Source organism: Ranitomeya variabilis, chromosome 1, assembly GCF_051348905.1.
Source record: "Ranitomeya variabilis isolate aRanVar5 chromosome 1, aRanVar5.hap1, whole genome shotgun sequence".
Classification (NCBI taxonomy): domain Eukaryota; kingdom Metazoa; phylum Chordata; class Amphibia; order Anura; family Dendrobatidae; genus Ranitomeya; species Ranitomeya variabilis.
This window is the reverse complement of record NC_135232.1, coordinates 668,810,990-668,826,621: the sequence shown is the minus strand read 5'-3', so window position 1 is coordinate 668,826,621 and position 15,632 is coordinate 668,810,990. Positions and strand designations below refer to the sequence as shown.

The 15,632-nt window shown below is 45.1% G+C and overlaps 1 protein-coding gene across 6 annotated transcripts in view; it reads right to left on the bottom strand.

Moving 5' to 3' along the window:
- Nucleotides 1-723: 723 nt before the first annotated feature.
- DPH6 (diphthamine biosynthesis 6) overlaps nt 724-15,632 on the bottom strand; it is a 93,251-nt gene continuing 78,342 nt past the window's right edge. For 3 of the 6 annotated variants that reach the window (XM_077263885.1, XM_077263864.1, XM_077263906.1), the window contains one exon: nt 724-1,912. In XM_077263885.1, the coding sequence (XP_077120000.1) occupies nt 1,794-1,912 (119 nt within the window). In that variant the 3' untranslated portion in view covers nt 724-1,793. Of the gene's footprint in view, nt 1,913-3,694; nt 3,815-12,946; nt 13,137-15,632 lie in introns of those variants that run through there. The other 3 variants (XR_013215671.1, XM_077263896.1, XM_077263875.1) reach the window with 3 other exon arrangements.

Below are 15,632 nucleotides of genomic sequence, written 5' to 3'. Positions count from 1 at the left end.
AAGTTTTCCCTGCACAGCTGAGTGCAGTTAGTCCTATTCAGTTGAATAGAGCCATGTTATAGTTCTCTGCACAGCGGGTAGCCGGGGGCTCTGTGCAGTAAAAGGATGCAGTGCTGCACTTGTGCTGTGTCCTAAGGGTTGGACCCCTACCAAAGTATTAGTACATCATAGTAATATGTGGATATCTTTCAATGCCTTAATAAAGCTGGACTAATGTGATATAAAGGTTTTATAGGGTAGTAGTTATAACACAAGTGGAAAGTGATTACTGCTGGAACGCTGGAGATGATAAATGCCCTATGTCCAACGTGCGGCTGCCTTACATACAGTATGTCCATCTTTACTTATTGCTGCCCTCATGTGGCCACATGCAGTCATTGCATATTGTAAGAGCACTGGCGCAGAATTTGTCTTGCACCTGTCGTGCTGTGACCGATAAGATACAAAGAGTGCGTTCTACCTTTAATTACATGTTTCTGTCTAGTACTTATCTATTGTACAAAGCGATTTCTCAGGAGACACAAACGATGTAGAAAAAAAAAATATTACCGGTACTTTATTATTTCTTTAAAAAAAATAGAATAAAAAAAATGGAGTTTCAGACACAAATATTGAGTTTAATTTGAAATGTAAAAAGTCACAAACCAATAGAAATGTCATTACAGTATGTACTTAATTATGGATCTACATTCTCTAAGAAATAAAGTGGGAGCAGAGACGACAAAGCCTTGAATTCATTTTATTTGATACACAGATAAATCTGGAATTTTGCAAATAAAAGGAAACTTCTTCTTAGAGATGTCACCACATAACACCTCCGGGTGGTGGCCCCTGTAAAAAAATATGGCTGACATATATGGCGCTACATGCTGCCTCCCCAATTCTTTATTATGTATGGCCCAATTCTAAGGGCATGCTCACATGGAGTACATTTCTGAAACAAAATCTGTACGCATTTTGCCTGTTGATACTTTGAAAATCTTAATAATGGGAAAAAAAGAGATCTGTCATTTACGGGAAGGTGCAGAAATTACGGGGGGTAGCCATATGCTCCACTGAAAAGGCGGCTCCGCATTCAGATTTGCTGCACATCTGCCAGTGCTCCCCCTTTTGTATATCCTTGTGCTCCATTTTGTATGCCTTCACGTTATGTTATCTTTTATGCGTGGCGTTTCTTTTGGAGTGACGGCCAGACTTTCGTCATTCTTGGTATAACATGTTCCTTTGAGAAATGGTGGTCGACATTCAAGGCTCCATATGCAGAGGGGAGGGGGGCAAAGATTGATCAGACTCTAGAGAGTTAAAAATAACAGATTCTGCATTTAAGTTGATTTGTTTGCATTCGCCCATTGTGAAATTAGCTATGCGACTTCTTAACAATGTAAGAGTGTGCAAATCGATACAGTTTGGAGAATTCCATCCCTTTATTCTTACACCTGACCCCTGTAATTGTGCGCGTCATCTCCACGTTACTTACAGGGAACAGACTGCTGAAGACAAGGAACATCAAAAACTTTAAATCTGGGACAGAAATCCAAAAAGTCAATGGATCTGCATTTATCACCCACTCCGGGTTTTGGCTTACAAGTCAAATACTGATGTAAAATACTGACCAAATACTGATGGTGTGAACGTGGCCTTACACATAGCAATGAGACAATGATACAGATGGAGCCGTGAAGAATATATATACTATCTATCCATCAATATATGATGATACCGATATGTTCCCAGTGCTTTCCACCTGCCCGGAGTCCAATACTGCGGACACTTCCATGTCCCTTCCCATAGGATCAGGAGCTAAACCACATAGACAGGTGCAGATGTTCTGAATTGGACAGTTCTACCACCGGCACCAAGGCCAGGCAGGGGGAATTCTCTCCCCAAACTTCTCTTAGGATTTCCGGCAACTCTGAAAATAAAGAAATATGATTAATTACAAACATTTCCATGTATTCGCAACAACTGGCATCATTTTTTTATATATATATTTTTTTTAAATAATCAATGAAAAGAGAATTTTCAAACCATACAATCGAAAATGACTGTAAATGTAATGGTTCCCGTCTTCTATTTACTCCTTTGTATACATACGAGCACGTGTTAGATGAAAGACCCCCAAAAGTACTGATTTCAGTGATGGGTGCTATCAGCTTATCAAGTCCCCAAACAACAACCTATCCATTACAGTAAATGGCTGCCCACTCTCCCCAGTCCCACAAGCTCGCTGCGTCGGGGTAATCCTTGACACTGATCTCTCCTTCAAACCACATATCCAAGCCCTTTCCACTTCCTGCCGCCTTCAACTCAAAAATATTTCACAGATCCGTACATTCCTAAACCAAGAATCTGCAAAAACCCTAGTCCATGCCCTCATCATCTCTCGCCTTGACTACTGTAACCTCCTGCTCTGTGGCCTCCCCTCGAACACTCTCGCACCCCTCCAATCTATTCTAAACTCTGCTGCCCGACTAATCCACCTGTCCCTCTCCCCTCTGTCAATCCCTTCACTGGCTCCCCATTGCCCAGTGACTCCAGTACAAACCCCTAACCATGACATACAAAGCCATCCACAACCTGTCTCCTCCATACATCTGTGACCTCTTCTCCCGGTACTTTCCTGCACGCAACCTCCAATCCTCACAAGATGTCCTCTACTCCCCTCTTATCTCCTCTTCCCACAATCGCATACAAGATTTCTCTCGCGTATCACCTCTACTCTGGAACCCTCTACCACAACACATCAGACTCTCGCCTACCAACGAAACCTTCAAAAAGAACCTGAAGACCCACCTCTTCCGACAAGCCTACAACCTGCAGTAACCACCGATCCACCAAACCGCTGCATGACCAGCTCTATCCTCACCTACTGTATCCTCACCCATCCCTTGTAGATTGTGAGTCCTCGTGGGCAGGGTCCTCTCTCCTCCTGTACCAGTTATGACTTGTATTGATTAAGATTATTGTACTTGTTTTTATTATGTATACCCCTCCTCACATGTAAAGCGCCAAGGAATAAATGGCGCTATAACAATAAATAATAATAATAATAATAACAGATGGGGAAAAAAAGAAAGATCAGGCATGATAAATCTCAACATGCCCAATCCTCTCCAGCTGCAGGAGATAAGCCGCTAGAGGTGTCTTGGCAACGGCTTATTTCTATCTGACCATTGAGAAAATATACACACCCGGCCAAACCAACCATGAACAGATATGGGGGTGATGGAAGAAATAATAGCTGCTGGCCAAGCTTTCTAGACTATATGGCTATAGTTAGATCAGTCTCTCAAGGAAATGGAAAGGAACAAATAAGCTCTAACAAAGGTCATCACCCAGCTTTCCTAACCCCCTGAACGACAAATCTGCCTGGTCTTCCAGCATTGTGGGAACTAGTGTAGACGTCTGTATAAATGGGCAAACTAGCGATCATGCAGTGGGATCACCCCACAAGGAAACTCTGCACAAATACATAGAACCCAAACAGCTAAATAGAATATTACAAGATTAATATACAGGTGTCTATAGCTATAGGTCATGGGAGCGCTGCAGCCTTCTCAATTCTGTCCATGCCGACGAAACAATGACAGTGCCCAGACCAGAGCAATGGCACTGATCCAGGAGCCAAGGAGAGAGGTTTTCTATTATTTCACTATAGGGCTATGCAGTAGTAAACAACCACTTTACCCGACCATTTCTATTATGTCATTTAGTCCGGCTTCATAAGTCGGATTACGGACCGCGATTTCTGAACTGTCCGCCTCTTCAGCAAATATGAGGTTGGTAAGTTTGTGTCAGAAGAACCATAGCCAGTCTGAAAATGGAGGTTCATACAAGGACCATGAGACTCGGAAGTGTGAATCTGGGTTACTCATCATCACTGTCCCCGATGGGGCTCACAATCTACAGTAGATTCCCTATCAGTATGTCTTTGGGGTGTGGGAGGAAACCGGAGAACCCGGAGGAAACCCACGCCAACACGAGGAGAACATACAAACTCCTTACAGAAATTGTCCTTGGTGGGGTTTGAACCCAGGACCCAAGTGTTGAAAAGCAACAGTGCTAACCACTGAGCCACCATGCTGCCATATATAGTACAGTGCTACTCACCGAGCCACCGTGCTGCCCTATATAGTACAGCGCTAACCACTGAGCCACCGTGCTGCCCTATATATAGTACAGTGCAACCCTCTTAGCCACCGTGCTGCCCTATATATAGTACAATGCTACCCACTTAGCCACCGTGCTGCCCTATATATAGTACAGTGCAACCCACTTAGCCACCGTGCTGCCCTATATATAGTACAGTGCTACCCACTTAGCCACCGTGCTGCCCTATATATAGTACAGTGCTACCCACTTAGCCACCGTGCTGCCCTATATATAGTACAATGCTACCCACTTAGCCACCGTGCTTCCCTATATATAGTACAGTGCAACCCACTTAGCCACCGTGCTGCCCTATATATAGTACAGTGCTACCCACTTAGCCACCGTGCTGCCCTATATATAGTACAGTGCAACCCTCTTAGCCACCGTGCTACCCTATATATAGTACAGTGCAACCCTCTTAGCCACCGTGCTGCCCTATATATAGTACAGTGCAACCCTCTTAGCCACCGTGCTGCCCTATATAGTACAGTGCAACCCTCTTAGCCACCGTGCTGCCCTATATATAGTACAGTGCAACCCTCTTAGCCACCGTGCTACCCTATATATAGTACAGAGCTACCCACTGACTCACCGTGCTGCCCTATATATAGTACAGTGCAACCCTCTTAGCCACCGTGCTGCCCTATATAGTACAGTGCTACCCACTTAGCCACCGTGCTGCCCTATATATAGTACAGTGCAACCCTCTTAGCCACCGTGCTGCCCTATATATAGTACAGTGCAACCCTCTTAGCCACCGTGCTGCCCTATATAGTACAGTGCTACCCACTTAGCCACCGCGCTACCCTATATATAGTACAGCGCAACCCTCTTAGCCACCGTGCTACCCTTATATATAGTACAGTGCAACCCTCTTAGCCACCGTGCTGCCCTATATATAGTACAGTGCAACCCTCTTAGCCACCGTGCTGCCCTATATAGTACAGTGCTACCCACTTAGCCACCGTGCTGCCCTATATATAGTACAGTGCAACCCTCTTAGCCACCGTGCTGCCCTATATATAGTACAGTGCAACCCTCTTAGCCACCGTGCTGCCCTATATATAGTACAATGCTACCCACTTAGCCACCGTGCTGCCCTATATATAGTACAGTGCTACCCACTTAGCCACCGTGCTGCCCTATATATAGTACAGTGCAACCCTCTTAGCCACCGTGCTGCCCTATATAGTACAGTGCTACCCACTTAGCCACCGTGCTGCCCTATATATAGTACAGTGCAACCCTCTTAGCCGCCCTATATATAGTACAGTGCTACCCACTTAGCCACCGTGCTGCCCTATATATAGTACAGTGCAACCCACTTAGCCGCCCTATATATAGTACAGTGCTACCCACTTAGCCACCGTGCTACCCTATATATAGTACAGTGCAACCCTCTTAGCCACCGTGCTGCCCTATATACACTCACCGGCCACTTTATTAGGTACACCTGTCCAACTTCTTGTTAACACTTAATTTCTAATCAGCCAATCACATGGCGGCAACTCAGTGCATTTAGGCATGTAGACATGGTCAAGACAATCTCCTGCAGTTCAAACCGAGCATCAGTATGGGGAAGAAAGGTGATTTGAGTGCCTTTGAACGTGGCATGGTTGTTGGTGCCAGAAGGGCTGGTCTGAGTATTTCAGAAACTGCTGATCTACTGGGATTTTCATGCACAACCATCTCTAGGGTTTACAGAGAATGGTCCGAAAAAGAAAAAAAATCCAGTGAGCGGCAGTTCTGTGGGCGGAAATGCCTTGTTGATGCCAGAGGTCAGAGGAGAATGGGCAGACTGGTTCGAGCTGATAGAAAGGCAACAGTGACTCAAATCGCCACCCGTTACAACCAAGGTAGGCCTAAGAGCTTCTCTGAACGCACAGTGCGTCGAACTTTGAGGCAGATGGGCTACAGCAGCAGAAGACCACACCGGGTACCACTCCTTTCAGCTAAGAACAGGAAACTGAGGCTACAGTTTGTACAAGCTCATCGAAATTGGACAGTAGAAGATTGGAAAAACGTTGCTTGGTCTGATGAGTCTCGATTTCTGCTGCGACATTCGGATGGTAGGGTCAGAATTTGGCGTAAACAACATGAAAGCATGGATCCATCCTGCCTTGTATGGAGCATCTTTGGGATGTGCAGCCGACAAATCTGCGGCAACTGTGTGATGCCATCATGTCAATATGGACCAAAATCTCTGAGGAATGCTTCCAGCACCTTGTTGAATCTATGCCACGAAGAATTGAGGCAGTTCTGAAGGCAAAAGGGGGTCCAACCCGTTACTAGCATGGTGTACCTAATAAAGTGGCCAGTGAGTGTACATACAGTACATACATACATATTGTAGAATACCCGCTGCGTTAATACAGGCCACGCAGTATATAACAGTGGCCACGCAGTATATAACAGTGGCCACGCAGTATATAACACAGCCCACGCATTATATAACACAGCCCACGTACTATATAACACAGCCCACACAGTATATAGCAGCCACGCAGTATATAACAAAGGCGACGTAGTATATAACACTGGCCACGTAATATATAGCACAGCCCACGCAGTATATAGCAGCCACACAGTATATAGCACAGCCCCCGCAGTATATAACACTGGCCACGTAATATATAGCACAGCCCACGCAGTACATAGCAGCCACGCAGTATATAGCACAGCCCCCCCCGCAGTATATAACACTGGCCACGTAATATATAACACAGCCCACGCAGTACATAGCAGCCACGCAGTATATAGCACAGCCCCCGCAGTATATAACACTGGCCACGTAATGTATAACACAGCCCACGCAGTATATAGCAGCCACGCAGTATACAGTATAACATAGCCACATTAGTATATAGCACAGAGATGTAGTATATAACAGAGCCCATGCAGTATGTAACACAGCCCACGTAGTATATAGCAATGTGAGCACTATATGCGTGGTTAAAAAAGACTTAAAATAAAAAATAAACGTATACTCACCTTCCGAAGGCCCCTTGAAGTCCTGGCGCCTGTGTGCGGTGCACGCGGCAGCTTCTGGTCCCAGGGTTGGTATAAGCACAGGACCTGTGATGACGTTGTGGTCACATGACCGTGACGTCATGGAAGGTCCTTCTTGCATAGCATCCTTGGCACCGGAACCTGCCGCTTGCACTGCCGAGGACAGCGGGTGACATCGGAGGGTGAGAAAAACCATTTTTTTTATTATTCTTATTTGTAACATTAGATCTTTTTACTATTGATGCTGCATACGCAGCATCAATAGTAAAAAGTTGGTAACACAGGGTTAATAGCTGCGTAACCGGAGTGCGTTACACCGCGCTCCGGTAACGCTGGCATTAACCCTGTGTGAGGGCTGACTGGATGACTGGAGGGGAGTATGGAACGGGCACTGACTGCGGAGAGGAAAGAGCGGCCATTTTGCCCCCGGACAGTGCCTGTCGCTGATTGGTCGTGGCAATGGTCGTGGGCGTTTTGCCACGACCAATCAGCGACTTGGATTTCCATGACAGACAGAGGCCACGACCAATGAATATCCGTGACAGACAGACAGACAGACAGAAGGACAGACAGAAAGACGGAAGTGACCCTTAGACAATTATATAGTAGACTAGATGGTGGCCTGATTCTAACGCATTGGGTATTCTAGAATATGCATGTCCACGTAGTATACAGCACAGCCCACGTAGTATATTGGCCAGTTACGTAGTATATTGCCCTCATTCCTCCTGGTATCTATTTTGAACTGTGATTTCTGTTATGCTGTAATGTCTATTGTCTGTACAAGTCCCCTCTATAAATTGTAAGGCGCTGCGGAATATGTTGGCGCTATATAAAAATTATTATTATTATTATTATTATATTGCCCAGCCACGTAGTATATTGCCCAGTCACGTAGTATAAAGCACAGAGCCACGTAGTATATTGCCCAGTCACGTAGTATATTGCCCAGCAACGTAGTATATTGCCCAGTCACGTAGTATATTGCCCAGCCACGTAGTATATTGGCCAGTTACGTAGTATATTGCCCTCATTCCTCCTAGTATCTATTTTGAACTGTGATTTCTGTTATGCTGTAATGTCTATTGTCTGTACAAGTCCCCTCTATAAGTTGTAAGGCGCTGCGGAATATGTTGGCGCTATATAAAAATTATTATTATTATTATATTGCCCAGCCACGTAGTATATTGCCCAGTCACGTAGTATAAAGCACAGAGCCACGTAGTATATTGCCCAGTCACGTAGTATATTGCCCAGCAACGTAGTATATTGCCCAGCCACGTAGTATATTGCCCAGCCACGTAGTATATTGCCCAGCCATGTAGTATGTAGTATGTAGTATATTGCCCAGCCACGTAGTATATTGCCCAGCCACGTAGCATATTGCCCAGCCACGTAGTATACAGCACAGAGCCACGTACTATATTGCCCAGCCACGTAGTATGTAGTATATTGCCCAGCCACGTAGTATATTGCCCAGTCACGTAGTATATTGCCCAGCCACGCAGTATATAGCACAGCCCATGTAGTATATTGCCCAGCCACGTAGTATATAGCACAGCCCATGTAGTATATTGTCCAGCCACGTAGCATATAGCACAGCCCATGTAGTATATTGCCCAGCCACGTAGTATATAGCACAGCCCATGTAGTATATTGCACAGCCCATGTAGTATATAGCACAGCCCATGTAGTATATTGTCCAGCCACGTAGCATATAGCACAGCCCATGTAGTATATTGCCCAGCCACGTAGTATATAGCACAGCCCATGTAGTATATTGCACAGCCCATGTAGTATATTGCCCAGCCCATGTAGTATATTGCCCAGCCCACGTAGTATACAGCAATGTGGGCATCATATCCCTGTTAAAAAAAAGAAATAAAATAAAAAATAGTTATATACTCACCTTCCGGAGCCCCCGCATCCAAGTGAAGAGGTTACCGACGCTGCTCGTGCGCTTCGGTCTCTCGCGAGACCGCTACGTTATCATCTCGCGAGATCGCAGCATGGACCGGTTACAGGAGCGTCGCGAGCGGGAAAGGCCTGTTGTCGATCCGGGGGCCGACGGACGGCGAGTATATAACGATTTTTTAAATTATTTTTCACATTAGATCGTTTTATTATTCATGCTGCATAGGCAGCATGAATAGTAAAAAGTTGGTCACACAGGGTTAATAGCAGCGTTACCCGAGTGCGTTACACCGCGGTCAACGCTGCCATTAACCCTGTGTGAGTGCAGACTGGAGGGGAGTACGGAGCGGGCACTGACTGCGGGGAGGAAGGAGCGACCATTTTTCCGCCGGACTGTGCCCGTCGCTGATTGGTCGTGGCTGTTTTGCTACGACCAATCAGCGACTTGGATTACATGACAGACAGAGGCCGCGACCAATGAATATCCGTGACAGGCAGACAGACGGACGGAAGTGACCCTTAGACAATTATATAGTAGAAATCTCGGTACTCCTCTGGCTGAGCTTCACAGGAGGACCAAGATGGCAGCAATGGGGGCCTCCAGCTACCAAAGTAAGTCTTGGGTATCTTGTGATCACGATGTGGGGGGCTCACAGAAGCTACAGCAAGAGTGCCCAGCCAAACACTTCATTTAAATGCCGCTGTCAAAGACCAACAGCCGCATCAAAATGTAACCTGTCAATCGGCGCTCAGATATCAGGTGTGTAACATCACCAGCATCAGTGTCAGTATTAGAGTAGTGCATGCTGCGATGTTTTACATGCGTCCATCCACTCTGTGTGAGCCTACTGTTTGGTAGATGGTGGGCAAACCAGACCAAAAATATTCTTGTCTGAACAAGCTTGTAGACTTACTAATGGATAATTATTATCGGACCTTGCTTGTCACCTAGCGGTGGTCCAATCTGGCCTATACTCCAGCCCGTGCACAGGAATGTATGCCATGTGTGCCGTGCCATGCCGATGGGCACATACTGATACACAGACATTGCTAGAATGAGATGTCGACACTTGATGAATACGTCTTTAGCAGATTGGTGGCCATTCCCCTAGTGTCCTGTGGCCACTCAGCATTGCATACGGTTTTCCCGGTTGTATGGGACTATTTATTTCTGAACTGCAAAAAAAAAAAGCCTAAAAAAAATAATAAAAATAAAAATTGAAATGTGGCCCAAGAGCCCACAGCGGGAGTAGACATGGTGCTCAGCAGCCGCACTGACGATACCAGCTCCAGCGAGCGGGAGCAGCGGCAGAGGATCGCTGTGTAATGATAATCTCCTTAGAAAGAGGATTTTTGTGTTGTGCTTTATTAATTCAAGGCCTGATGGGGATATTAGCAGCTCTTGAAATTGGAAAGGCCGGGAACGCTGCAATTTGCTGAATCCCAAAATGTTCCAAATGAGCAGATAAACAGCAGCAATAATTGGGCTTTATTAAATCACGGAGTCGTTCATTACAAGTTTCCCAGCCGTTACGAGCTGGGGGGCGAGGAGGGAGTGCAGAGCTAAATGCACCATCTTGGAATGTAAACATGTAGGCGACGGACCCCCTAATAATCAATCCGGGCGTCTACGGTTCACAGCTGCCTGGCTGGGAGGGGTGCGCAGGTAACTACTGATATTGTCCATAGACGTAGATTCCTTCAATCTATATAATCGTCTAAGGGGCACTTCCGTCTGTTTGCCTGTCTGTCTGTCACGGAAATCGTGAGACCGCTAAGTCATCTGGGTAATTTCGCAATGCATCTCTGGGAACAGAAGCTGGCGGCAGCCTCGCCGTTCGTGCGCATCGGTGGACGCCGGAGGGTGAGTATATAACTATTTTTTATTTTAATTCTTTTTTTTTAACAGAGATATGGTGCCCACACTGCTGTATACTACGTGGGCTATGTTATATACTGAGTGACTGATATATACTACGTGGGCAGTGTTATTTACTGCGTGGGCTGTGTTATTTACTGCGTGGCTGCTATATACTACGTGGCTGTCATGTACTACGTGGCTGCTATATACCACGTGGTTGTGCTATATACTACGTGGCTGTGCTATATACTACGTGGCTGCTATATACTACGTGGCTGTGCTATATACTACATGGCTGTGCTATATACTACGTGGCTGTGCTATATACTACGTGGCTGTGCTATATACTATGTGGCTGCTATATACTACGTGGCTGTGCTATATACTACGTGGCTGTGCTATATACTACGTGGCTGTGCTATATACTACGTGATTGTGCTATATACTACGTGGCTGTGCTATATACTACGTGGCTGCTATATACTATGTGGCTGTCCTATATACTACGGGCTGTGCTATATACTACGTGGCTGCTATATACTACGTGGCTGTGCTATATACTATGTGGCTGTGCTATATACTACATACTACGTGGCTGTGCTATATACTATGTGGCTGCTATATACTATGTGGCTGTGCTATATACTACGTGGCTGTGCTATATACTACATGGCTGTGTTATATACTACGTGGCTGTACTATATCCTGCACCCCGAACCCCCGACATCCTGCGACCAATCAGCGACAGACGCAGTCCAGCCGCGATATTGGCACGGGATTTAAACCACGCTTTGCTGATTGGTCGCGGCCGGCCGTGCGCGACCAATCAGCGATATTGGCACAGGATTTAAACACCGCTTCGGTCATTGGTCGTGCCCGGCCGGCCGCGACCAATCAGCGACAGGCACAGTCCGGCCACGAATTGGCGCCAGATTTGAACCACGCTTCGCTGATCGGCCAGCCAGCAGCGACCAATCAGCGATATTGGCGCGGAATTTAACCCCCACTCACAGCGCGACGTACATACATACATACATACATATTCTAGTGTCTAATAATCGCATTAGATACCTACAAGACATCCACAATGAAAACAAGATTTGCACTTTTCACTGAAATTGGCATTTTTCCCCGTTAAAGTCAAAATTGAGTTTTTCCTCAATTTTTCAATCTTTTGTTGAGTGGAATGTTGGGAGACAAGATGGAGATTACAATGCCCCTAATTTACCAGATTATTTATTTCAGTTTTCAAAATAATAAAAAAAAAAACAACTTATAAAAATGTAACATTTGGTTTGTGCCGTCATATATGGTGACGCCTAATTGTTTTTTTTCTGGCATTTTTTTGCTGTTTCCTCATTCCTTGCCGTTTTTTTTGCGATTGGAGAAATAATGTGATATTTCAACATTTCAGACTTTTCTGGACGCGGCCATAATAAATGATCATTGGTTAGATTTTTTTTTTCTAAATGGATATAGAGTGGTCACTTAAATGTATTTTTTTTTTAAGTCCCCTCTTGGGGACTAGAATATATAGTGTCTTCATCACCTACATAGTACATAGCTGGCCATAGGCACTCTGAAGGGATAAAAGGGCTCATGGACATCTCAGTTGTGGAATCAGCTCCCAAATTCACTCCATTCACATGCACCAGACATTTGCCATACGTACCGGATACTGCGGATGTCGGGCAGGACATATTGGAAATGGTTATGACATCCCACTACTAATTCCATATTATAACAATGCCTAGTCTGGCACATGGGACTAAAGCATACATTCTGATTATATATAATATTTTACAGTTTACATTTACAAAAAAATGTTATTTTGTAACACCTTTCCATTTTTGCATCTTTGTGCCTTACATATACATAGGTACAATCTTCTGATGGCTCCTCTGTATGGCTTAAAGGGAATCTGTCACCAGATTTACACTACCGGATCTGAGTGCAGCATGATATATAGGCAGAGACCATGATTCCAGTGATGTGTCACTTACTATGCTGCTTGCTGTAGTTTTCAGATTATTGGTACTGCCGATTGCTGAAGATGCCAATTAGACATACGGTTTTATGCGATGGATTTCGAAGTCTAATACACTTCTTCCTCAGGTAAAAATACATCCAGGAACACGTGGACTGTTTTCTTTTACAAGTAGTTTGACGACCGGTGGATCCGCAGCAGCTGAATAATATTCTAGAACACACAACCCCATGGATCAGAAAAGCATAATCGGCTATTCTTAATTCTGAATAGTTATCGGATAATCTTCCTCAGATTGTGTGAGAACCTCTCAGAAGAACAATCGCCTCCTGCACCTCGCCTGCTCTGAGATCTAAGTTAGTGTCTAACCTACCAAAGAGAAGACCGGTCCGAGACTCGGACACCTATCTGCCTTCAGCCGACACTACGTGAAACTGAAGAGGCCTGGTGCAACAGGAGAGGTATCGTCTGCTGGGGAGCACCCAACGTTTTTATGAAGGCCATAATATCAACTAATACCTCACATATATTTATATGTGTTTTTTGCACTTTTTATCCTTCATGGTGCAGCTGAGCCCAGATGGCTCTGTAAACTGTGGCCTCTGTTCACACAGGATGCTTTTGGATAGCACTGGGCAACCCGCCGGATCTAAGAGTATGGACATCATTAATAGGCTGTAAGCCAGATGCTCTGCATTGCCTGTATGTGAACAACGCATACAGATTATTTTTTGTGCACTAATGTACCAGACAGCCACCCCCTCCATGGATTGGTAGGTTGAGAGTGGCTGTCTCATCGGTATTACTGCACCTGTGTTGCCGCCATCTTTAATTGGGTCCACTGCATTTGTTTGGAGGTCTTGGCAGGTAATCATCCCTGCCTTTTTTCTGGTGTTTTTATGAAGGTGTATTATTAGTGTCAGCCTCCAGGTAGAAGCAGACTAATCCATGATTCAATGCCCCCAATGAAGCAAACGAGAAATAACTTATTTTGCCTTTCATTAGCTGGTACAAATCAATTTGCAGAACCCAGTCCATCGGTCACATAGATAATCCCGTTTTTGCTGGACGGAAGCCCTGTAAACCGGCATCCGTGGCTCTTCTTTTGATTATCTGGCCTGGCGTGACATCACATATGCGACAAACCATTGTGATGAGGTCATGCCAGGCAGGATAATCAATAGAAGAGCAGCGGATGCCATCAAGTAGGAGGCAGCTCTCAGGTCTCCTGTCCAGGGGCCACATATTTCTGACCTGGCCAGTGGACTGGGTCCTGCATATTGATCCCACCATCTCTAGTTGTCATTAGGTGTTTTCAGATTAATAATCCGATCATCTGCCTGGTTATTCAGCCATATGCCCCATCTCACACATGGCTCTATAGTTTTTGTCCCATAGGACTCTGGACACATCAGCTAACAGATCAAAACTTAGATCTAACCCTATAGAAACTGTATCAGAAAAAGACAAAATGAAGGAACTAGATTTTATAGGTGTTTTTTCCCATTGCAAATATTTAGCGTGCTGTTTCTTTTGTAAAGGGATAAGTATGTGAAGACTTGGAATAAATCTGCATCTCATCAAAAAAGGTAATGGACGCACCTCAGTAGCAGGCACCAACTTATTAGTAACCTTTCCCAAAAAGATATGAGGTAATGATGTCTCCCCCCTTCACACGGGCACAGGGAGAGTGACATCAGCATTAAGTACAAATCCACACCCAGCCGATGGCGCCACACTGCAATACTACGTCATGCGGGAGAGTCAGCGCCCTCCAGACACTATGTTACATAGCTTACACACCTCCGCACAACAACCAGGGACCAAAACAATCCCTTCCCTTGTGCAAACAGGTGCTGTGTCGTCACCGATAGTACAATATGCTACCGATTTATAACTGACCGCTGCCTCCATCAGTGATTGATGGCCGCTAGGTGGCTGTAAATCAGCGATGAATGGCAGAGAGAGGCCGAGGTCTGGTACCACAGCCCAGGGGACCGGTCATGGCAATATATTGCCTTAAAAGCAGATCTGCAATCAGAATGTGGCGGCCGCCATAGTAAATACTAAGAAAATAAAGTCTAGAAGTGTTAGGATCAACAAGATTCAAAATATCCCATTTTCCCCTTTTTGCAATGCTAACAAAATTGCAAAATACTTAATTTATACAAAATGGCATTTCAGCCAGAAAAATCACTGCAAAGTGCTGTCTCTCTTATGTCTAGTCTGCTGGCTGCTGCCTGTTGTCAAGTGTCATCAGTCCCTAGCAGCAGCAGATGGCGAAACAGATAAGAGGAAGCGTGCATCTCTGCTCCTGCTCTCCTGTCTGTTATAAGCCATACAGGCGTGAGCTTTCAGTTTAGGGCAGGCATGTTGCTGTACAATGGCATAGCAATGCATGCTGGGAAGTGAGGGCAATAAAGCTCCAGCACCAATAGTGCTGGCAGTAATCTGATGAAGAGGAAATCACCTATTGAAAAAGTGTATGAGAATATAGACTGATCCTGGATGTATTACACTGGCATGCTAGTTTTAACTAATATTGTAAGAGGCAGAAACAACAATTTTTTCGACAGGTTTGATGAGAAAGGACAGGTAGGTTTAGGTATTTAGTAATATTACAAGTGCTCTTAATTAGACATCAATGAGGAGAAGAACTGGAGAGGGAACAAAAAAGCACAAATAGGGTGTTATCTGGGTATACAGAAT